The following is a 25,275-nucleotide window of genomic DNA, read 5'->3' as shown; positions in this document are numbered from 1 at the left end:
CAGAGAAGCACGGGTCTCAGTACCTGGATCGGCACGCAAGCGCCGAGGGCAGCTTATAATGAGTATTAATGTGGTTATTTTTAACCCGCGATTATTTTTGTATTGTACACTTCCATCCACATGACATGACGACTAAACCCATCAATGCAACCATTTATAGCGATGCCATATGGCTTTAGTGTATCGTACGAGTCCATAAGGCTCGGTTGAAGTATACTGCTGACGACGCAGAAGCAGAGCACACCGTTGGCGCACGTTTTTCTAAATAAACCCAGTTTATTACAAAGCTGTTTCATTGTCTTTATACTAATAACAAACTGGTGCTGATGTGCAGGAGATTGGGGATTTCTTTATTTGTGAAACCAATATGAAAGTATAACAAATCATGAACATCCCTCATTTTAACACAAGGAGGTTGCTATGGCCATAATATTTCGACTTTAATCTCGTAATTATTTCGACTTTAATCTCGTAATTATTTTGACTTTAATCTCGTAATTATTTTGACTTTAATTTAGTAATCATTTCGACTTTAATCTTGAAATCGAAACTTATACGACTTTATTCTTGTAATTATTTCAATTTTAATCTCGTAATTATTTCGACTTTAATCTCGAAATTATTTCGACTTTAATCTCGAAATTATTTTGACTTTAATCTCGTAATTATTTTGACTTTAATCTCGTAATTATTTTGACTTTAATCTCGTAATTATTTTGACTTTAATATCGTAATTATTTTGACTTTAATCTTGTAATTATTTTGACTTTAATCTCATAATCATTTCGACTTTAATCTCGAAATCGAAATTTATACGACTTTATTCTTGTAATTATTTCGACTTTAATCTCATAATTATTTTGACTTTAATCTCGTAATTATTTTGACTTTAATCTTGAAATCATTTCGACTTTAATCTCGTAATTATTTGTACTTCAATCTCGTAATTATTTTGACTTTAATCTTGTAATTATTTCTACTTTAATCTCGTAATCATTTCGACTTTAATCTCGTAATTATTTCGACTTTAATCTCGTAATCATTTTGACTTTAATCTCGAAATAAAAATTTATACAACTTTATTCTCAAAATCGAAACTTAAAAGAATATTTTTCTTTAAAGTGGCCCTAATACGCCGTCGTAGATTGCCGTATATGTTAGGCTTTTCTGATAACATTACATCGGAAATTTGGGGACGTGGCAAGGCCAAGCCTAACCTTATAAAAAATCACCAGTTGCAAATCGCTGTAGCTACTTACAACTTTCAATTGGATACTGGAAACCTGCTGACCAATAAGACCTTAAAGCGTGCAGTGTGCGTTGAATTAAACAACATTGGGTGGTTGCATTACGTTTTTGTCATGCTGAAGTGGACCAATAATTTAGCAGGTACACTGTACTCACGCCCTGATTGGTCCGCATCCTCCACGGAGCAGAGGCAGGGCTGTGTGGAGGAGCGTTGCTGGTTGTTTGATAACGCTTATGGTGACTTAACGGGTCATTCTCAGCGGAACGGTGAACATGTGAGTACAGTTACTAAATAAACAGTGGATAGTATCGAATTGTTGTTTTATTGCGTGTTAATTATGTTAATAGGTTTTACCTTGTTAAAATACACATTTATCTAACGGTATGTTAGAAATAGAGTTAGCTTTAGAGATGCTAGCTAACGGGCAAGAGGCAAAAAATCTCAGTTCGTGACTTTTCCTATACGCTATTTGATTCTTTTCTATTGCTTTTATTGTTTGGTGCATCATCTACAGTTATAATATTCTGCTGTGTGGTGGATCTCTAGTAAAACCTGCTGATTCCCACCCAGTCGCTCTCTTTACATATTATAGTTACCCTATAGAAACAATACTAAAAGTAGGACGTGACGTTACTGACACTAGACACTGGGCACAAGGCAGTTTAATGCAGGGCATCACTACCCGTTAATTTACGTACATATAGGGTCAATTTAAAGAGCCCCTAGGTGGCAGTACCCAGAGAAAACCCATGTTGCTGGCTGGCACTTAAAAAAACTTATAACTCAACGTCCCCTAAACTCAACATCTTTAAAACTCAACGCCCTTCGTTAAGACATTTGTACCCTTAAACTCAACGTGTTCCATTTCTTTTTTTAAAAATATATACATATTTATTTAATTTAAAATTAACAATGACCAGTCGCTTTGTTCAGCGCTCGGCTTGAGCGGTGCAGTAAGATGTCATCAAAGTGCGCATATGAGACGAATCTGCATTTGTGTGGAATAACCGTCAGATTCACTCTGAAAGCTTCCACATGAATCTGTTTTTAGCTGGATTTTCTCCTGTTTCACTTTTTAAACTTGTGTTATAGCTCAGCGTTTTGAGAAATTATATGAATCAGCTTTTTTTTTGAGAGAGTCTAAAACGCTTATTGTTAGAAAGCAGCACAAGGGCAGCTCAGGTGGCGCAGCGGTAAAAACACACAGTGGAACCAGAGCTGGGAACTTGAATACATCTTATTAAGTCTCAGCTCTGCCGGCTGGGCTGAGCAGCCACATGAACAACAATTGGCCTGTTGTTCAGATAGGGGTGGGATATTAAAAAGCTGGATAGGGACTCTCTCATAACTAATGCAATTACGACCTCTGTTGGCTGATTGATGGCGCCTGCACAGAGACGGGAAAAGAGTGCTCTCAGGGTGTGTCTCTCCATACACAGTGCTGATCCGCATTGCACTCGTCAAAGTGTAGGTGACAAAATGCATACGGCTGCTGCCCACGTGTCGGAGGGGGCATGGGTTAGCTTCGTTCTCCTCAATCAGTGCGGGGATCGGCAATGGTGGAGAGGAAGCATGACACATCGGGCAATTGGACACGCTAAAAAGGGGGAAAAAATGCATCAAAACAAAAAAAATTAAATATTTTGAAAAAGCAGCACAAAAGCTAATGTGCTTCTCATGTGAATGCACCTTTACTGAACAGAATCTGGTATTCCAAGATAAAGCATCTTCACAATTAAGAAGCATAAGGAAACAATTAAGAATAAAAGGTAAAGTGCAGGTTTTATTGTATTTTTATATTAATTTTTACATGTTTTTCAATTGTATTTCAGTATTCGTATATTATATTTGTGTTTTCTTTAGTGTATAAGTGTCAAAAACAACCTCATTATTTTACATAAGCCTAAAATATGTGCAGTTCCACGGGACCATGGAATGCATTAACAGGTTTTCCAAACATCCTTATGGGAAAAAATACCTTAAAAATAAGTCTTGTAAACTTAACGTCTTTTAAACTCAACGCCACTCCCAGAACCAATTGACGCTGAGTTTCAAGGTACCACTGTATGTCTTTCCTTATGGGAAAATGCGAAGGATTTAAAATTTTGCCACAACTCTTACTGTTTAAAGAATGACCAAAATCTTAGTTGCTTATAGATGACGACTGTGCAAGACAATTTGATTTGAAGACTTTGATGTTAAGGGTGATATTGTGTAAAATTTTGTATCTCCAATTCACCTTACTTGCATGTCTTTGGACTGTGGGAGGACACCGGCGCTCCCGGAGGAAATCCACACAGACACGGGGAAAACATGCAAACTCCACACAGAAAGGACCTGGACAGACCTTTCAGGTGGCGCAGCAGTAAAACACGCTAGCACACCAGGACTGACCTTTCGAACTCATGGGTTCGAAACTCTGCTCTGCCATCCAGCTGGGCTGGGTGGCTACATGAACAACGATTGACTTGTTGTTCAGGGTGGGTAAGCCGGAGCTGGGACCTCATAACTGATGCAATTACGATCTCTGCTGGCTGATTGACGGCACCTGCACAGAGACGGGGAAAGAGTGCGTTGATCAGGGTGTGGCTCTCAGTGCACAAAGCTGATCCGCATATGAACTCACCTAATGCGATCGGGTAATTGGATACGACTACATTGGGAGGAAAATTGGGGAAAAAATGCAAAAAAAAAAAAATGCGACAGTGCTGAGCCATGGTGCTGCCCACCCAAGTTATTTATAGTGAAGACAAGTCAGGTTATATTTTCATGTCAATTTGCATTATTTTTGCAGAAAAAATCCAATGGAGATCAGGCCTCTGTTGATTTGCTTTGTGCTGTGCGTGGTCTATGCCAGCAGCAAGCCCACAGAGAAGAAAGACCGTGTGCATCATGATGAGCCATTAAGCAGCAAGGAACACAATGATGGAGAGAACTTTGACTATGACCATGATGCCTTTCTCGGTGAGGAGGTGGCCAAATCTTTCAATGATCTAACTCCAGAGGAGAGCAAGCATAGACTAGGGTAAGGCCTTTAGTATTTTTAACGTCTGGATAACGTCATGTTTTACAGTTTTTGACTGTTTACATTTATGAGAGGACAGTTAGTTACAGGTTACACATGATTTATCAGTTTAAGTTCAATGTCAAACACCATCATGGGCAATGTTTTATCTCCAATTCACCAAACTTACATGTCTTTGGATGCTTCCAAGGGAAACCCATGCAGACATGGGGAGAACATGCACACTCCACACAGAAATTGCTACTTGTTGTGAGTCGACAGTGTTAAAAAAGTACAGTTTTTAACAGTAGTAGGAATACTAACAACTGCTCCAGATTAATATATCATTTTGGTGAATGCTGTTTTATTTGAGCAACGAAGGAGTGGCTCCGTAAAAAGCATTTCAAGGTCCTGGAGTGGCCTAGCCAGTCTCCAGACCTCAACCCCATAGAAAATGTGTGGAGGGAGTTGAAAGTCCATGTTGCCCAGCTACAGCCCCAAAACATCACTGCTCTAGAGGAGATCTGCATGGAGGAATGGGCCAAAATACCAGCTACAGTGTGTGCAAACCTGGTGAAGACTTTTTGACCTCTGTCATTGCCAACAAAGGTTATGTTACAAAGTATTGAGTTGAACTTTTGTTATTGACCACATACTTATTTTCCACCATAATTTACAAATAAATTCTTTAAAAATCCTACAATGTGATTTCCTGGATTTTTTTTCTTCTCATTTTGTCTCTCATAGTTGAAGTGTACCTATGATGAAAATTACAGACCTCTCTCATCTTTCTAAGTAGGAGAACACAATCAGTGGCTGACTAAATACTTTTTGGCCCCACTGTATATTTAAATTAATTCTGCCACTGTAACCTTTATAGCCAGTGCTTGAAACTATAAACGTCTTATCAAAACCTTTGTTGGGTTTGTGCTTCTGTTAACCAAATTAGCCAAATTACCACCATGTTGTTTGCAAAATGAATTCAATATGCTTTGAAGTGTGGAGGTTTTTTTTATGTTTGATTCTGTATTAAAAGCAAAGTCACCAGGTACAGGAGAGATGTTGGATTTGGCATTGTGGTTACCTTTGAGTTGCGACCTTTCAGGTGCTCTATGTAAAACACATTAATAGTGCATGTTTTTTATGCTTTCTTATTTTCTCCCACACAGCAAAATCGTGGATAAGATTGATGATGATGAGGATGGTTTTGTTACTGAGGATGAACTGAAGGCGTGGATTAAAAAGGCACAAAAGAAGTACGTCTATGAAAATGTAGAGCGGCAGTGGAAAGATTTTGACATGAACAATGACGGCATTATTGCCTGGGACGAGTACAAGAACGTCACGTATGGCAGCTACCTCGGTAAGCCAAAGAACATTGTACAGTGTGTCCCAAATGCCTAAATACACAGCTGTTAATACAACTCTTATACTTTTTCTTTATTTGGAAAAAAACACTACCAAATCCTTTCATAATCTAGCACAATAATTTAAAGTAAAAATCAGATTCTTAATTAGCAATCACGCACAGCAGTTGAGGTGGGCGCTGCAGGACTTTAACCTCGCCTCTACAAGTTTCGCTGTTCCTACCTTGTGCCTAATGTTTTTTGGTGGTGTGTAGGGACCCTGGTTGGCTGATAGAGAGGCACCTGTGCAGAGTGCATAGGTGAAAAGGGGTTCCGCTAAGGACTGTGTGTGGGTCGGAGGAGGCGTGAGCAACAATATGCCCACCTCGACTGCAATCAGGGATCCCCCAGCAGCAGAAGACTATGCTAAAATGGGAGAAAATGCAAAATATGACCCAAAATCAAAATGACCCAATAATTGGCATCTGTGAGTTTATGTAAACTGATTGACGCAACACTCTCCTTCAAGCACATTAGCTCCCACACTATCTCATTGTTGGATGTTGCACAGAAACTTAGCTAGGTGGGAATTGACTGTGACTTTATTCAAATCTGTTCATAGACGACCCTGAGCCAGATGAGGGCTACAATTACAAGCAGATGATGGCCCGTGATGAGCGACGCTTCAAGATGGCAGACAAAAATGGAGATGGCATTGCGGATAAAGAGGAGTTTACTTCTTTTCTTCACCCTGAGGAATATGAACACATGAAGGATATTGTGGTGCTGGTAGGTGTAAAATCATTTATTGTCACATGTAGGCGTATTTTTATTTATATATATATACAGTGTATCACAAAAGTGAGTACACCCCTCACATTTCTGCAAATATTTCATTAGATCTTTTCATGGGACAACACTATAGAAATAAAACTTGGATATAACTTAGAGTAGTCAGTGTACAACTTGTATAGCAGTGTAGATTTACTGTCTTCTGAAAATAACTCAACACACAGCCATTAATGTCTAAATAGCTGGCAACATAAGTGAGTACACCCCACAGTGAACATGTCCAAATTGTGCCCAAAGTGTCAATATTTTGTGTGACCACCATTATTATCCAGCACGGCCTTAACCCTCCTGGGCATGGAATTCACCAGAGCTGCACAGGTTGCTACTGGAATCCTCTTCCACTCCTCCATGATGACATCACGGAGCTGGTGGATGTTAGACACCTTGAACTCCTCCACCTTCCACTTGAGGATGCGCCACAGGTGCTCAATTGGGTTTAGTCCATCACCTTTACCTTCAGCTTCCTCAGCAAGGCAGTTGTCATCTTGGAGGTTGTGTTTGGGGTCGTTATCCTGTTGGAAAACTGCCATGAGTTTTCGAAGGGAGGGGATCATGCTCTGTTTCAGAATGTCACAGTACATGTTGGAATTCATGTTTCCCTCAATGAACTGCAGCTCCCCAGTGCCAGCAACACTCATGCAGCCCAAGACCATGATGCTACCACCACCATGCTTGACTGTAGGCAAGATACAGTTGTCTTGGTACTTCTCACCAGGGCGCCGCCACACATGCTGGACACCATCTGAGCCAAACAAGTTTACCTTGGTCTCGTCAGACCACAGGGCATTCCAGTAATCCATGTTCTTGGACTGCTTGTTTTCAGCAAACTGTTTGCGGGCTTTCTTGTGCGTCAGCTTCCTTCTGGGATGACGACCATGCAGACCGAGTTGATGCAGTGTGCGCCGTATGGTCTGAGCACTGACGGGCTGACCTCCCACGTCTTCAACCTCTGCAGCAATGCTGGCAGCACTCATGTGTCTATTTTTTAAAGCCAACCTCTGGATATGACGCCGAACACGTGGACTCAACTTCTTTGGTCGACCCTGGCGAAGCCTGTTCCGAGTGGAACCTGTCCTGGAAAACCGCTGTATGACCTTGGCCACCATGCTGTAGCTCAGTTTCAGGGTGTTAGCAATCTTCTTATAGCCCAGGCCATCTTTGTGGAGAGCAACAATTCTATTTCTCACATCCTCAGAGAGTTCTTTGCCATGAGGTGCCATGTTGAATATCCAGTGGCCAGTATGAGAGAATTGTACCCAAAACACCAAATTTAACAGCCCTGCTCCCCATTTACACCTGGGACCTTGACACATGACACCAGGGAGGGACAACGACACATTTGGGCACAATTTGGACATGTTCACTGTGGGGTGTACTCACTTATGTTGCCAGCTATTTAGACATTAATGGCTGTGTGTTGAGTTATTTTCAGAAGACAGTAAATCTACACTGCTATACAAGCTGTACACTGACTACTCTAAGTTATATCCAAGTTTCATGTCTATAGTGTTGTCCCATGAAAAGATATAATGAAATATTTGCAGAAATGTGAGGGGTGTACTCACTTTTGTGATACACTGTATATATATATATATATATACAGTGCCTTGCAAAAGTATTCAGCCCCCTTGAACTTTTCAACCTTTTGCCACATTTTAGGCTTCAAACATAACGATATGAAATTGTAATTTTTTGTGAAGAATCAACAACAAGTGGGACACAATCGTGAAGTGGAACGAAATTTATTGGATATTTTCAACTTTTTTTAGAAATAAAAAACTGAAAAGTGGGGCGTGCAATATTATTCGGCCCCCTTGCGTTAATACTTTGTAGCGCCACCTTTTGCTGCGATTACAGCTGCAAGTCGCTTGGGGTATGTCTCTATCAGTTTTGCACATCGAGAGACAGAAATTTTTGCCCATTCTTCCTTGCAAAACAGCTCGAGCTCAGTGAGGTTGGATGGAGAGCGTTCGTGAACAGCAGTTTTCAGCTCTTTCCACAGATTCTCGATGGGATTCAGGTCTGGACTTTGACTTGGCCATTCTAACACCTGGATACGTTTATTTGTGAACCATTCCATTGTAGATTTTGCTTTATGTTTTGGATCATTGTCTTGTTGGAAGATAAATCTCCGTCCCAGTCTCAGGTCTTTTGCAGACTGCAACAGGTTTTCTTCCAGAATGGTCCTGTATTTGGCTCCATCCATCTTCCCATCAATTTTAACCATCTTCCCTGTCCCTGCTGAAGAAAAGCAGGCCCAAACCATGATGCTGCCACCACCATGTTTGACAGTGGGGATGGTGTGTTCAGGGTGATGAGCTGTGTTGCTTTTACGCCAAACATAACGTTTTGCATTGTGGCCAAAAAGTTCGATTTTGGTTTCATCTGACCAGAGCACCTTCTTCCACATGTTTGGTGTGTCTCCCAGGTGACTTTTTATAGATATCTTTGAGAAATGGCTTTCTTCTTGCCACTCTTCCATAAAGGCCAGATTTGTGCAGTGTACGACTGATTGTGTCCTATGGACAGAGTCTCCCACCTCAGCTGTAGATCTCTGCAGTTCATTCAGAGTGATCATGGGCCTCTTGGCTGCATCTCTGATCAGTCTTCTCCTTGTTTGAGCTGAAAGTTTAGAGGGACGGCCGGGTCTTGGTAGATTTGCAGTGGTCTGATACTCCTTCCATTTCAATATGATCGCTTGCACAGTGCTCCTTGAGATGTTTAAAGCTTGGGAAATCTTTTTGTATCCAAATCCGGCTTTAAACTTCTCCACAACAGTATCTCGGACCTGCCTGGTGTGTTCCTTGGTCTTCATGATGCTCTCTGCGCTTTAAACAGAACTCTGAGACTGTCACAGAGCAGGTGCATTTATACGGAGACTTGATTACACACAGGTGGATTCTATTTATCACCATCAGTCATTTAGGTCAACATTGGATCATTCAGAGATCCTCACTGAACTTCTGGAGTGAGTTTGCTGCACTGAAAGTAAAGGGGCTGAATAATATTGCACGCCCCACTTTTCAGTTTTTTTATTTCTAAAAAAAGTTTAAAATATCCAATAAATTTCGTTCCACTTCACGATTGTGTCCCACTTGTTGTTGATTCTTCACAAAAAATTACAATTTCATATCGTTATGTTTGAAGCCTGAAATGTGGCAAAAGGTTGAAAAGTTCAAGGGGGCTGAATACTTTTGCAAGGCACTGTATATATATATATATATACAGGGGTTGGACAAAATAACTGAAACACCTGGTTTTAGACCACAATAATTTATTAGTATGGTGTAGGGCCTCCTTTTGCGGCCAATACAGCGTCAATTCGTCTTGGAAATGACATATACAAGTCCTGCACAGTGGTCAGAGGGATTTTAAGCCATTCTTCTTGCAGGATAGTGGCCAGGTCACTACGTGATGCTGGTGGAGGAAAACGTTTCCTGACTCGCTTCTCCAAAACACCCCAAAGTGGCTCAATAATATTTAGATCTGGTGACTGTGCAGGCCATGGGAGATGTTCAACTTCACTTTCATGTTCATCAAACCAATCTTTCACCAGTCTTGCTGTGTGTATTGGTGCATTGTCATCCTGATACACGGCACCGCCATTGGATGCACATGGTCCTCCAGAATGGTTCGGTAGTCCTTGGCAGTGACGCGCCCATCTAGCACAAGTATTGGGCCAAGGGAATGCCATGATATGGCAGCCCAAACCATCACTGATCCACCCCCATGCTTCACTCTGGGCATGCAACAGTCTGGGTGGTACGCTTCTTTGGGGCTTCTCCACACCGTAACTCTCCGGGATGTGAGGAAAACAGTAAAGGTGGACTCATCAGAGAACAATACATGTTTCACATTGTCCACAGCCCAAGATTTGCGCTCCTTGCTCCATTGAAACCGACGTTTGGCATTGGCACGAGTGACCAAAGGTTTGGCTATAGCAGCCCGGCCGTGTATATTGACCCTGTGGAGCTCCCGACGGACAGTTCTGGTGGAAACAGGAGAGTTGAGGTGCACATTTAATTCTGCCGTGATTTGGGCAGCCGTGGTTTTATGTTTTTTGGATACAATCCGGGTTAGCACCCGAACATCCCTTTCAGACAGCTTCCTCTTGCGTCCACAGTTAATCCTGTTGGATGTGGTTTGTCCTTCTTGGTGGTATGCTGACATTACCCTGGATACCGTGGCTCTTGATACATCACAAAGACTTGCTGTCTTGGTCACAGATGCGCCAGCAAGACGTGCACCAACAATTTGTCCTCTTTTGAACTCTGGTATGTCACCCATAATGTTGTGTGCATTGCAATATTTTGAGCAAAACTGTGCTCTTACCCTGCTAATTGAACCTTCACACTCTGCTCTTACTGGTGCAATGTGCAATTAATGAAGATTGGCCACCAGGCTGGTCCAATTTAGCCATGAAACCTCCCACACTAAAATGACAGGTGTTTCAGTTATTTTGTCCAACCCCTGTATATATATATATATATATATATATATATATATATATATATATATATATATATATATATATATATTAATATATAGTGGCACCTTGTAACTCGACATTCCCTAAACTCATAATCTTTGAAACTCAACGCCCTTTGTTGAGAAATTTGTACTCTTAAACTTTTTTTAAATTGGACATTAACAATGAACAGCCGCTTTGTTAAAAAAAAAAAGCTAAACGTGACTTAATGTATTAAAATTATGACATAGAAATAAACCTGTCTAAATTATTACTGTTCATAAGTTCTCTCCACTGATGAAATTCCTAGCTTATTTTAGTACAATAAGTCATGTTAAGCTTTGTGCAGTTAGTTAATAACAGTTAATTTTTAACTGTTTTCAATTTCAGCATATTTTAATATTATACTTATGTTATTTTCAGTGTATAAGTCTCAAAAACAACCCTATTATTTTACATTAGCCTAAGTTTCACAGAACCATGGAACACATTAACCCAGCGTTTCCCAAAGTGTGGGGCACACCCCCCCTGGGGGGGGGGGGGGCGCAGAGGCATGACGGGGGGCACGCCTGACTGAAATTAAGCGCGGAACCAATGTTTTAACGTCGGGATCTTTTTTACGCTGGACAATAAACAAATTGTATTCAGTAACCGTAGCAGTATTCATTCTGACAGAGAGTCTAGATCAGGGGTGCCCAATACATCGATCGCTCAGTACACGCTGGTAGATTGCGCTTCATTTAAACAGGTCAGCGTGACTGACATGAAATGTGGCCACTGTTTGTTTAATTTTTGGTTTGTTACCATAACTACGCCTCAGCCCGCCTAAAGCACTGCTAATCTAGAACGTTTTCTAACAGGAGAAATTTTAACCCTACAATCTGACATTTATTAAAGCAATAAGCCACGAGAGGCCGTGCGTTCCTGTGATTTTAGCACGCCTAAAACTTCTTTCCCCGTGCTAAAATCATAGCAGTAACGAGTGGCTTATTGCTTTTATAAAACGGCGGTCAACATAAAATACAATAAATACAACATTGTTTAATTCATAAATGTATTTATTGTGTATAAACTTACAATAAAGCATTCTTCCGCGACGCCAGGTAGTTCCATTAACAGTGTTGCTAGGCAACATGAGGGCGAAAATAACATTAACTTTTTCTTTTCAGTGGCGTATTAATATGGAATGATGTGAGGTGGTCATAGGTGTGCGTTTATCGGGGATTTTACAACGGCTTCGAACGCGGCTCAGCCAATCAGATTTTAGGACCGGAACTATCCGTTTTATAAATGAAGTTAGGGGTCTCTGCTGGACAATTTGAAACTTCCACATATTTGACTGCCACATATTTGACAGCTTTTTCGGATCAACCTACTTGTGTGAATCAGCCTTTTCCCACATGAAAATAATGAAGTCTAAATATGGGCCCACCCTTACTGATGAACACCTGAAAAACTGCTTGAGAATCAGCAGCTACTGTCCAGACTACATAAACCTGACTGATACCATTTAGAGCAAATAATCAGAATAAGGTCAGTGTGAATTTTCAGTCACTTGCTCTGTAAAGCTGAACATCAATCCAGGAACTGAAGCGCATTTAAAAAGCTTCAAAGCTTTTTTTGAAAAATGTTGAGGCCGACCTTAAAAAGTAGATCATGATGACCTGTAGACTAAAACAATAGATCTCAAGCCATGAAAGTGTGGACACTCCTGGTCTAGATTTACAGAATGGAGAGGTATTTGACAGGAATGAAAAGAAAAACAGTCACTAATACAGTGATAAGACTTGAACTCTCACAAATGACTTTTTTGGCACAGATTCAAGTTTATCTTTTTTTGCAGTGTTTGCAAATTTTTTGTTTCTTTTTTTTTTTTTAAATAGTAGACTGATTGAAGGAGCAGTTCAGTGATATGTCAAAAAGTGGTTTGATAAAGTCAAGTACAACAGAAATGACTGAAATAAAGGTGAAATGAACATTCATGATCTTTGATGTTATTTCAACAAAGTTAAAATTGGCCTATTTTTGTCAGCATTTTGTTGGGACGGGTGGGGGGGGCACGACAGATTTTCATCTTCCAAAGGGGGGCATGACAGAAAAAGTTTGAGAACCACTGCATTAACCGGTCTCCCAAACATCCATGGGCAAAAATACCTTGAACTCAACGCCTTTTAAACTCAACGCCACTCCCAGAACCAACTGATGTTGAGTTTCAAGGTACCACTGTAATTTAATGTGACTTGAAAATCTGGACTAATTTTGACTGTTTTCAGCATGTGATATGACTGATTTTTCTATACATGTCCCTTTAACTGATGCCTTTCTTATCTGTTTTTTTAGGAAACCATGGAGGACATTGATAAGAATGGGGATGGTTTTATTGACCTGGAGGAGTATATTGGTGAGTACCAATGGCCTGGTAAATTCAGTCACGGGAAATTGAACAAGTTCATTACATTTGTATTTATTTAAACTTGTTTTTAAGCCAATAATGATGCAAGGTAGTTCAACAAAGCTACAGTCCTACTACCTGTCTAGCTAATGTTATAAAAAAAAAAAAGGTCAGAAAAAAGTCATTTCAAAATGCTTAACTAAAATGAATTGTACTATTATAATATGTATTATGTATTGTTATTTAATGTATTTTAATCATTTATAGTACACACAAATTTGCACTGAAATGTTCTAGGATTAAAACACATCTGGATTCCATTGGTGTTAACTTTTACACAACAAAGCTATATGGAACAAACAGTAACAAACGCGATGCTTGTGAATTATTTTTAAAATGTTTTCCTTTTCAATTAAAAACACGTATTGGTTAAACCCTACCTAGTAGTTAGTAGTTTCTAGTAATTACCTTATTATAGTGAATAAAATGATTTATGTTTTTATAAAGCTGACCTGACCTAACTTCCAAAATAATTTAGTTCTTTACCATTTTATTTCTTTTACATACTGACTTAGAGTTTAGGGGCTTTTATTGGTTACATTCAAACAAAAAGGTACAATGTTACTGGCTCATAACCCTGGATGTGGTACAACATACACCGATGAGGCATAACATTATGACCACCTTTCTAATATTGTGTTGGTCCCCCTTTTGCTGCCAAAACAGCCCTGCAACTGCGACGTACTGTGTATTCTGACACTTTTCTATCAAAACCAGCATTAACTTCTTCAGCAATTTGAGCTACAGTAGCTCGTCTGTTGGAACGGACCATACGGGCCAGCCTTCACTGCCCACATGCATCACTGAACCTTGGCCACCAATGACCCCTGGACCACTTTTGATAGATACTGACCACTGCAGACCAGGAACACCCCACAAGAGCTGCAGTTTTGGAGATGCTCTGACCCAGTCGTCTAGCCCAGTGTTTCTCAACCTTTTTTCAGTCATGGCACCCTTTAAAAGTATGCAAAATCTCAAGTCACCCCAGTCTAAAATGTATTTAAAAACTTACACTCTGCATCCCTCGGACTGCTAACACACGGACACACACCATAAGGTATCATTTAGGGAGGGAGGGGTAAACATGACTTCCTTTTAATGGGAAACCTGAGCCTGGGACGATGCACACAATCGCCCTATTCTGGCAGGGATGGATGAGAATCAGACACGGAGCTCCTGGTCCAGAGCCCTAAGTCGCCCCCTGTACTTGTTCTTGATGCAAGTTACGCTCGAAAAGCTCAGTTCACGCCATGAACGAATCAGATTTACCATAATTAAACGCCATGAACGAATCAGATTTACCATAATTAAACAAGTTTATAGTTTATTTCTCAATTATTTGTCATTATACTAAGAGCACTGCTTCTTTTCTGCATGTTCTCTCTGTAGCTCGGTTACGGCTCTCTCAACTCAAACTCAAAAGAAGCTTTATTTGCATGACAAATAAAAACATTCGTATTGCCAAAGCAAGTTAGAGAGAAATAATAAAAATAACAGTAAGAAAGAACAAATATATACAAAACAGCACTTTGGATGTAAATGTTCTTTATAAATAAATTACTTACTTACTAAAACAGTTACAGGTGCAAAAAAATATTATGTTAATAAAAACAGTGCAAAATAATAACAAAATTATAATATTTACAGTAATGAGGTAGTAATAACGATCAGTCTCTCTCTCTTTCTCTGTGTGTGTGTGTGCACATTAACTGATCGTTATTACTACCTCATTAATGTAAATATTATAATTTTTATTGTTAATATTTTGCACTGTTTTTATTATTATTTTATTCTATTTTATATTTTTGCACATGTACAGTGTATCACAAAAGTGAGTACACCCCTCACATTTCTGCAAATATTTCATTATATCTTTTCATGGGACAACACTATAGACATGAAACTTGGATATAACTTAGAGTAGTCAGTGTACAGCTTGTATAGCAGTGTAGATTTACTGTCTTCTGAAAATAACTCAACACACAGCCATTAATGTCTAAATAGCTGGCAACATAAGTGAGTACACCCCACAGTGAACATCTCCAAATTGTGCCCAAATGTGTCGTTGTCCCTCCCTGGTGTCATGTGTCAAGGTCCCAGGTGTAAATGGGGAGCAGGGCTGTTAAATTTGGTGTTTTGGGTACAATTCTCTCATAGTGGCCACTGGATATTCAACATGGCACCTCATGGCAAAGAACTCTCTGAGGATGTGAGAAATAGAATTGTTGCTCTCCACAAAGATGGCCTGGGCTATAAGAAGATTGCTAACACCCTGAAACTGAGCTACAGCATGGTGGCCAAGGTCATACAGCGGTTTTCCAGGACAGGTTCCACTCGGAACAGGCCTCGCCAGGGTCGACCAAAGAAGTCGAGTCCACGTGTTCGGTGTCATATCCAGAGGTTGGCTTTAAAAAATAGACACATGAGTGCTGCCAGCATTGCTGCAGAGGTTGAAGACGTGGGAGGTCAGCCTGTCAGTGCTCAGACCATACGCCGCACACTGCATCAACTCGGTCTGCATGGTCGTCATCCCAGAAGGAAGCTGACGCACAAGAAAGCCCGCAAACAGTTTGCTGAAGACAAGCAGTCCAAAAACATGGATTACTGGAATGCCCTGTGGTCTGACGAGACCAAGATAAACTTGTTTGGCTCAGATGGTGTCCAGCATGTGTGGCGGCGCCCTGGTGAGAAGTACCAAGACAAATGTATCTTGCCTACAGTCAAGCATGGTGGTGGTAGCATCATGGTCTTGGGCTGCATGAGTGTTGCTGGCACTGGGGAGCTGCAGCTCATTGAGGGAAACATGAATTCCAACATGTACTGTGACATTCTGAAACAGAGCATGATCCCCTCCCTTCGAAAACTGGGCCTCATGGCAGTTTTCCAACAGGATAACGACCCCAAACACAACCTCCAAGATGACAACTGCCTTGCTGAGGAAGCTGAAGGTAAAGGTGATGGACTAAACCCAATTGAGCACCTGTGGCGCATCCTCAAGTGGAAGGTGGAGGAGTTCAAGGTGTCTAACATCCACCAGCTCCGTGATGTCATCATGGAGGAGTGGAAGAGGATTCCAGTAGCAACCTGTGCAGCTCTGGTGAATTCCATGCCCAGGAGGGTTAAGGCAGTGCTGGATAATAATGGTGGTCACACAAAATATTGACACTTTGGGCACAATTTGGACATGTTCACTGTGGGGTGTACTCACTTATGTTGCCAGCTATTTAGACATTAATGGCTGTGTGTGGAGTTATTTTCAGAAGACAGTAAATCTACACTGCTATACAAGCTGTACACTGACTACTCTAAGTTATATCCAAGTTTCATGTCTATAGTGTTGTCCCATGAAAAGATATAATGAAATCTTTGCAGAAATGTGAGGGGTGTACTCACTTTTGTGATACACTGTAACTGTTTTGTATATATTTGTTCTTTCTTACTGTTATTTTTATTATTTCTCTGTAACTTGCTTTGGCAATACGAATGTCCTTATTTGTCATGCCATGCTTCTTTTGAGTGTGTGTGTGTGTGTGTGTGTGTGTGTGTGTGTGTGTGTGTGTGTGTGTGTGTCTCGCTCGCTCTCCGCTTTCCGTTTTCGGATTTGAATTTCGACAATAAACAGCTTTTATTATGACTGATTAATTCCCTTCACTGATGGAAGCAGAATGGGTGGATTACAGTCGATAAGAATTGCGCAGAAATAAAAAGATATACATATATAGCGGATTCCAGAGGAGTGACTCGGTTCCTTTTGTTCATTTTAAAGCTAGCTCAACTAGCTCAACTCCTTGCAGCTTCACCTTTCTCCTGCCCCACTTTCTTCCTACTTTATTACTCTTGCTATTTTTCATACCCCTTCTCTTCAGTGCATACCTCCATCTTTCCAGGCTCTCCTCAAATCACAATGTAATTCCTGAACATCATAGTCCATGGAGACTCCTGCCTAAGCTTGTTCCTCAGCCTGTCTATGACCATTGCAAACAAGAAAGAACTCAAAGCTGATCCTAGATGCAGTCCCACCTATATGTTAAATCTGTTTGTCATTCCTAGTCACTGCTGTCACATATCTTGCACCACCCTTACACACTTCTTTGCCATTCCTGATTTCCTCATACAATACCACAGCTCCTTTCTTTGCACCCTATCATAAGCGTTCTTTAGATCCACAGACATAATTCCACCCCTTTTGGCCAATATGCTCACAAATTCTCTTCTGTAGTTACTGCAGCTCTGTACATCACCCTTGTTCCTTAATTCACCCTTGTTCCTTAATTTATTTAGTTAAACTCCACTGTCATCTCTCCTAAATATTTCCATGCCTCCACTGGTATGTCATCTGGGCCAACTGCCTTTCTACTCCTCATTCTCTTTATAGCTACCCTCACTTCCACCTTGCTAATCTGAGGCACTCCCTGGTTTACTGTCTCTACATCATCCAGCTTTCTCTTTTTCTTGATTCATCAGCTGCTTAAAATGCTCTTTGTACCTTCTCAATGTGCTTTCCTCATTAGTCAGTACATACACATGCACCCTTCACTACAGTACTATAACTTGTGGATTTCCTTTTCTAGCTTTGTTCCTGAGTTTGACCAGTCAGTCCAAGTCCTTTTTTTACCTTTCTTGGTATACAACCTCTCATATGGTTAGCCTTTTTCTTAACCTTTCTTCTAGTTCTTTTTTACCAACCTCTTTTTTTCTTCCTTTCTTTCTCCAGAGGGTCACCTAAGTACCTTCCTAGCTGATTCCCTTACCACTTTTGAACAGCTGTCTAGCACCCATTCACCACAACCCAGTGCCTTTCTCACCTTTCCCTGAATCTCACGCAACAGTCTTCTTCCTTTATCCTCCACTATCTGATCCTTGGTTTCACCCTCACTCTCTTCCTCTTTCACCTTCAAAGACCTTCATTCTACAGAATTCATCTGGTGCTGTTTAACCTTCCTCTTCCACCACCTTACAGGTTTTAAAATCTTTCAGGTTACTTCTCCTGTACAGTATGTTGTTCGGCTGTGTGCACCTTCTGTCCACTCTAATGTCACCCTGTGTTATTCCTTCCTAAAATATGCATTCTACAGTTATTTCCATTCTTCTCTACCGGTTTCCAGCTTCACACTCATCACTTCGTCAGACAGACACTCTCCTCAACTTTACTACACTGTTGATATACTCTTCCTTAAAGATTACCCCACCCCATTTCTCCTACATTGTACACCATGGTCGAAGTGTTTAAAACCACCACTGATGCTCTAAGCCCTATTCCCTTTTCACTTGGTTTCTTGTACACAGTATGTCTACCTCTCTTCTCCTACCAGTCATGGTGCCCTTGTTCAAATTTTCAGCTCTTGCCTACACCTTCCTACCCTTTCGCCTCCCTTGTTCCCTTAGAACATTCCTTTCCTCTCTCCTTCTCCTCACTGGCCCAATAGTAGCTTAGTTTTTACTGGTACCCTGCTGGTCAACAGTAAGAGTGGCAGTCGTTATTAATTCAAGCATTGACTGATTCAGTATGTAACTCTGACTTTTGATCTGTGTATTTCATTTGCCACAATTTTTATGCCAGATGCCTTTCTTGGCGAAAGCAAATTCATCTGTGCTTGGGGACAGCACTAAGACTGCACAGATATGTGTATTTTTGATAGGTGTGCTTTCCCAATGGTTAGGTTAATAAAATTGTGATTAATGTAATTAATAATAACTGCTGTGAAGTAAGTAAATGCATTTGTGCTCATTGACCAATTCTCTTACCTTGTCTCTTAATACCAGGTGACATGTACAACCACGAAGATGAGATGGATGAACCAGAATGGGTAGCTACAGAGCGTGAGCAGTTCTCCGAGTTCAGGGATAAGAACAAGGATGGCAGGATGGACAAGGAGGAAACAATGGACTGGATTTTACCAGCTGATTATGACCATGCAGAGGCAGAAGCCAAGCACCTGGTTTATGAGTCAGACTCCAACAAGGTGGGTTTTTAATGTAATAAGCAAAAATTCTGGCCTTTTCTAGTCTGTAAAACAAAAGACTTAGTGAACAAGCGAGATCAATCATAAGACCTGCATTTTAAAAACAATAGTCATACAGTATAGGTTTGGTGATTACACTCTGTTCATCACACACTGATGTAAATGTATTGCAAAGTAGGGATGTCCCGATCACATTTTTTTGTTCCCGATACCGATCCCGATTATTAATTTTGATCCCGATCCGATACCGAGTCTCAAACCGATACTTGTATTTTCTAGATATTGTCTAGATAAGAACTGGATAATACTGTTCACACAGTGCACACTTCAAGTACATTACAATTATTCAAATTAATCCAGTGTATATGTTTAACAACTAAATAGCTCTGCAGTGCTGAAGGGAAAAATGCTGCATCCAAACTATTGCTTAATGTTTTTGTATTTTTACAAAATCAATCAAAATGAGTGAGATAATTAGTTTTACTTTAAACTTTACATTCAAAGAAAAAAAATCTATTTAATGCAGTGATACACTAAAAATGAACAGAAATCTGTGTAGCAGCTTAACTTGAATATAAGAAAAAAAGTTACTTAAAAGCATTACAGTAAAACCTGAATACCAAAATAAAATGGAAAGGCTCTTTTGTTATGAAGGAAAGCCAGTTCTTAAAGTGCTTGTATTGTGACAGTGGTTTGATGGACGTTTGTACACGAAGGGGGTGTGTTTTGACCCTTTAGGCCTTCCATAGAACATGAAATAGCGTGCTTGACTCAACTGTCGGCTATTCGGTACCGTAACAGAAGAAGTTAATAAAGTGTTCTGCTCCCGACAATATGTGAATATACTGTGCATTTATTTCTTTATTAAACGAGTGCATCACTACGTTGTTTTGTAAACCGGTGTGATCCTTAACTCACACACACTCTCACACATGAACGCAGCTCTGCTCCCACCGCCTCGTGAAACGCTCACACTGCAGACGTTACACTTCACTGTTGGACTTGTTTTACTTTTCAATTTAAAGTATTTCCACACAGCGGACGTGCTGACGTAACACAAAAGATCGGGATTAAGATCGGGTTTAGTAAAGCCGATTCCGATCAATAAAAAAATGCCTTGATCGGCCCCGATCCCGATCTTTGAGATCGGATCGGGACATCCCTATTGCAAAGTGAAATATAGAACTTCTGCTTTTGATATACACCAACCAGGCATAACATTATGACCACTGGCAGTGAAGTGACGTGAATACCACAGATTATCTCTTCGTCATGGCACCTGTTAGTGGGTGGGCTATATTAGGCAGCAAGTGAACATTTTATCCTCAAAGTTGATGTGTTAGAAGCAGGAAAAATGGGCAAACTTAAGGACTTGAGCGAGTTTGACAAGGGCCAAATTGTGATGCTAGACGACTGGGTCAGAGCATCTCCAAAACTGCAGCTCTTGTGGGGTGTTCCCGGTCTGCAGTGGTCAGTATCTATCAAAAGTGGTCCAAGGAAGGAACAGTGGTAAACCTGCGACAGGGTCATGGGCGGCCAAGGCTCATTAATGCACGTGGTTCTGATATAAAGGTGTTAGAATACACAGTGCATCACAGTTTGTTGTGTATGGGGCTGCATAGCCACAGACCAGTCAGGGTGCCCATGCTGAACCCTGTCCACCGCCGAAGAAGGCAAGCCGGCGGAGGCAGTGTGATGCTTTGGGCAATGTTCTGCTGGGAAACCTTGGGTCCTGCCATCCATGTGGATGTTACTTTGACACGTACCACCTACAGTGGTGTTCAAAAAAATAGCAGTCCAACACCATTAACCTGATAAATCACTGTTTTTAGTAGAAATGCTATTTCTACATAGCAAAAAATTTACTTGAAAGTGTAGTAGAGTATTGAAAACAAAACAAACCCAACAATTAGGACATGCATGCCGTTCATTCTGAGTAATCGAAGCATTGATTGAAAGGGGGTTGTTCAAAATAATAGCAGTGAGGAGTTCAATTGGTGAAGTCATTCATTCTGCAGAAGAATGGGGGTCAATTTTGGCCCTTATTTAAGGTAGGAGGGTGGCAAATGTTGCACAGGTTGGTCATAGCGCATTTCCTTCTGAAATACTGGGTAAAATGGGTTGTTCCAGACATTGTTCTGATGAACAGCGTACTTTGATTAAAAAGTTGATTTTAGAGGGAAAAAACATACAGAGAAGTGCAGCAATGATAGGCTGCTCAGGTAAAATGATCTCAAATGCCTTAAAGTGACAACCAAAACCTGAAAGACGCAGAAGGAAGCGTGGAACTACTGTTCGAATGGATCAAAGAATAGCCAGAATGGCAAAGGTTCAGCCAGTGATCACCTCCAGAAAGATCAAGGAGCATCTGAAGTTCCCAGTGAGTACAGAAGATGATTAAGTGAAGCCAATTTACCAGCAAGAACTCCTTGCAAAGTCCCGTTGTTAAGAAAAAGACACGTCCTGAATGGGTTCAAATTTCCCAAAGAACACATTGACTGGTCCAAAGAGAAATGGCTCAACATTTTGTGGACTGGTGAAAGCAAAATTGTTCTTTTTGGGTCAAGTGGCCATAGACAGTATGTCAGATGACCCTCGAGCACTGAATTCAAGCCAAAGTACACTGTGAAGACAGTAAAGCATGGTGGTACAAAACTATGATATGAGGATGTTTTTCATACCATGGTGTTACGTCTATTTATCACATACGAGGGATCATGGATCAGTTTAAATATATCAGAATACTTGAGGAGATCATGTTGCCCTATGTCGAAGAAGAAATGCCCTTAAAATAGGTGTTTTAACATGACAATGACCCAAAACATCTTGGTTGCAGACAAACAAGATTGAGGTAATAGAGTGGCCAGCCCAATCCCCTGACCTCAATCCCATAGAGAACTTGTGTTCTGATATCTGAAACACATTTTTTTTTAGGCAAAACCCAAAATTGCAGAAGAACTGTGGAATGTAGTGTAATCATCCTGGACTGGAATACCTGTTCAGAGGTGCCAGAAGTTGGTCGACTCCATGCAACACAGATCTCGGAAACAATTGTTATGCCACTAAATATTAGTTCAGTAATTTAAAGTGAAACCTCAAACATTTTTAGTTTATAGATACATTTTTTGAGTTTTTAAAGAAAAATGCTGGCACTGCTATTTTTTTGAACAGCCTAATATTCATTTTTCTTAACTTTCTGTAAAGGATTAACACAAACTGGCTAAATGTTGTTAATGTTTTGATTTAGAATTAAAAGTGTAGTATTTTCAGTGCATTTGCATTTATGGAAATAAAAGTTATTATAATGATTTTGTGCTTTATTCACTTTTTTAGAATCACTGCTATTTTTTTGAACACTACTGTACCTAAGCATTGTTGCAGACCATGTACACCCTTTCATGGAAACAGTATTCCCTGATGGCTGTGGCCTCTTTCAGCAGGATAATGCGCCCTGCCACAAAGCAAAAATGGTTCAGGAATGTTTTGAGGAGCACAACAATGAGTTTGAGGTGTTGACTTGGCTCCCAAATTCCCCAGATCTCAATCTAATCGAGCATCTGTTACCCCTTTTCCACCGACGCGGCACGGAGCCCGTTCCGGTTCCCGAACTTGACTTTGAACCGGTTCCGCATGTTTCCACCAGAAAAAAGAGGTTCCAGACAGTGAACTAGCGGGCCAATCTGGCACCACAGAATACTTGGTTTTTCAGCCCGAACCGTGACGTAACCTGTGGGCGTGTCATGTTGTACAGCATAGCGACAGCAACAATGCCGTCAGCTGTTGTCTCGTATGGAGCTTAATGCTGCATTTATCTTTTAAAGTTCACCTGATTACATTTTGAGCCAGTTTGCCACTGATATTTTCAAAGCTCCTTTAAAAAGGTGAATTGTGTGATATTACGTGATAAAAGTGACCCGGACAGAACGAACACCGCTTAACGTGAAAAATAAAGCGTGAAGCTTTTTCAATTCCCCCGAGTTGCATAAACACACGTGAAGTAAATCCAGTTAAACACAGATACATGTTGTATTTTAGAGTAGATTTGATGTTTATTTCACACAGATGGATGTTCGTGTTGTGGAACTTTTGTGATGTTTCACCGCTCGCGCTGAGCTAATTGGCTATTTGCGCAGAGAGTCGCGGTGAAACCGAAGCGCAAAACTCTTCTCACGTTAATGAACTAAAGAAAACAACAACTAAAACAAACATGTCACGTCTTCTTATCACCGATTGTTAGATTGATGCTTTTTACATAAAAACAAACATCTGTAACAGCAGCACAAATGCTCGCACATAATCCACACACTCCGCCATGTTATTACTTCTCTTAACTCTTAGTAAGTAACGCCCACCGATGATGATGCTGTATGGTTCTCAAAAACTGGTGGAAACGCGTGTCGGTTCTCTACAAAACACCAAGGTTCAGAGAAACCCGAACAGAACCGGTTCAAGAACCATGTTTTTTTTGGTGGAAAAGGTGTAAGACTGATCCATGGAGGCCCCACTTTGCAACTTACAGGAGTTAAAGGATCTGCTGCTAACATTTTGGTGCCAGATACCACAGCACACCTTCAGGGTTCTAAAGGAGTCCATGCCTCGACGGGTCAGGGCTGTTTTGGCAGCTAAAGGGGGACCAACACAATATAACTCAATGTTATGCCTGATCGGTGTATTATGAGAACTATTTATTGTTGTGGACCTTAGGTTGTAATTATTAAATACACAGGAAATATTATCTGCAAAAATTAGATGTTTAATTATATTAATATACATAGTTAATATAACTCATTAGTCTGCATTGACTTGTTTCTGGTTTCTTTCAGGATGGCAGACTGACCAAAGAAGAAATACTCAACAAGTATGACCTTTTTGTGGGAAGTCAAGCAACTGACTTTGGAGAAGCATTAGTACGACATGATGAGTTTTAACTTTTGTTTGTAGTTGACTAGCTAAAAAATTTTTATCTTTATTTGTCACTTTAAAAATAACAGGGTGGTGACTGATTTATTTCATATGACACTAAAGCAGCATTAAAAGAAAGTAAACTCTTGTGTGCACAGTCTCTTGTGCACAGTGTTTTTACTTCTCTCTTGGTTTTATGACCTAAGATCAGTGTTTCAAGATGAAAATAATTTACATTAGTATTGTGTATGATTTTGGAGGCATTACCATAAATGGAAAAGTTTAGGATTGTTACCCTAAGTGTCACACTGCTATGTTAAGACTGAACAAATGGAGCCTGCACTAGTTTTTGTGCTTGTTTTCTTGCACCAATTTTTTAGACAGTCCAGTGTTAATGATACATTCTCACTGTGCCTTTTATTTTATATTTTTATTTTTAAATGATCATGTAGTCATTGACTTGTCTAGTTTCTCATGGTCATACTATAACTGAAAAAAACAGTGAGAATTGTCTGTGTATTAGAAGCAGGTTTAGTTTATTCCAAAGATAAACAGGAATGCGTTTTGCTGAAAATGTGCTGCCGTCAGTCCTTGATCATGCTTAACACACCATGATTGAACTCACTGCATGATTTCAGTTGGATTTTAATATGCTGTACATTACTGGGGTCCAGTTTGGAACAATGTTTTCTATATGTATATGCACACAAAACACAATGTATGATTTTCTAAATATTTGAAATGACAGCAGTTTCTCATTAAAATATTATTAAATACACTAAATAGTTGTTTGATTTACTTATCCTCTTCTTAAATTGTGTGTTATTGTCATGTACAGTGTATCACAAAAGTGAGTACACCCCTCACATTTCTGCAAATATTTTATTATATCTTTTCATGGGACAACACTATAGAAATAAAACTTGGATATAACTTAGAGTAGTCAGTGTACAACTTGTATAGCAGTGTAGATTTACTGTCTTCTGAAAATAACTCAACACACAGCCATTAATGTCTAAATAGCTGCAACATAAGTGAG

General features: G+C 40.2%; 1 protein-coding gene across 1 annotated transcript; it reads left to right on the top strand.

Annotated features, from left to right (window-relative positions):
* Positions 1–1,440: 1,440 nt before the first annotated feature.
* On the top strand, positions 1,441–25,019 carry calua (calumenin a). The gene is made up of 7 exons (XM_063004255.1): positions 1,441–1,523; positions 4,044–4,274; positions 5,423–5,616; positions 6,222–6,388; positions 13,260–13,320; positions 19,135–19,334; positions 24,158–25,019. Exons 2-7 carry the CDS (start codon positions 4,054–4,056, stop codon positions 24,260–24,262), a joined length of 948 nt encoding a protein of 315 aa, XP_062860325.1. The 5' UTR covers positions 1,441–1,523; positions 4,044–4,053; the 3' UTR covers positions 24,263–25,019.
* Positions 25,020–25,275: the final 256 nt, after the last annotated feature.

This window comes from Trichomycterus rosablanca, chromosome 1, assembly GCF_030014385.1.
Source record: "Trichomycterus rosablanca isolate fTriRos1 chromosome 1, fTriRos1.hap1, whole genome shotgun sequence".
Classification (NCBI taxonomy): Eukaryota; Metazoa; Chordata; class Actinopteri; order Siluriformes; family Trichomycteridae; genus Trichomycterus; species Trichomycterus rosablanca.
This window is presented reverse-complemented; position numbering and strand designations above follow the sequence as displayed.

Excerpts from the sequence above, each read along its gene's own strand:
- calua (XM_063004255.1), top strand. The coding sequence starts at position 4,054 with ATGGAGATCAGGCCTCTGTTGATTTGCTTTGTGCTGTGCGTGGTCTAT. Across the intron at positions 4,275-5,422 it reads GAGAGCAAGCATAGACTAGG|CAAAATCGTGGATAAGATTG; the intron begins GTAAGGCCTTTA and ends TCTCCCACACAG. Across the intron at positions 5,617-6,221 it reads CACGTATGGCAGCTACCTCG|ACGACCCTGAGCCAGATGAG; the intron begins GTAAGCCAAAGA and ends ATCTGTTCATAG.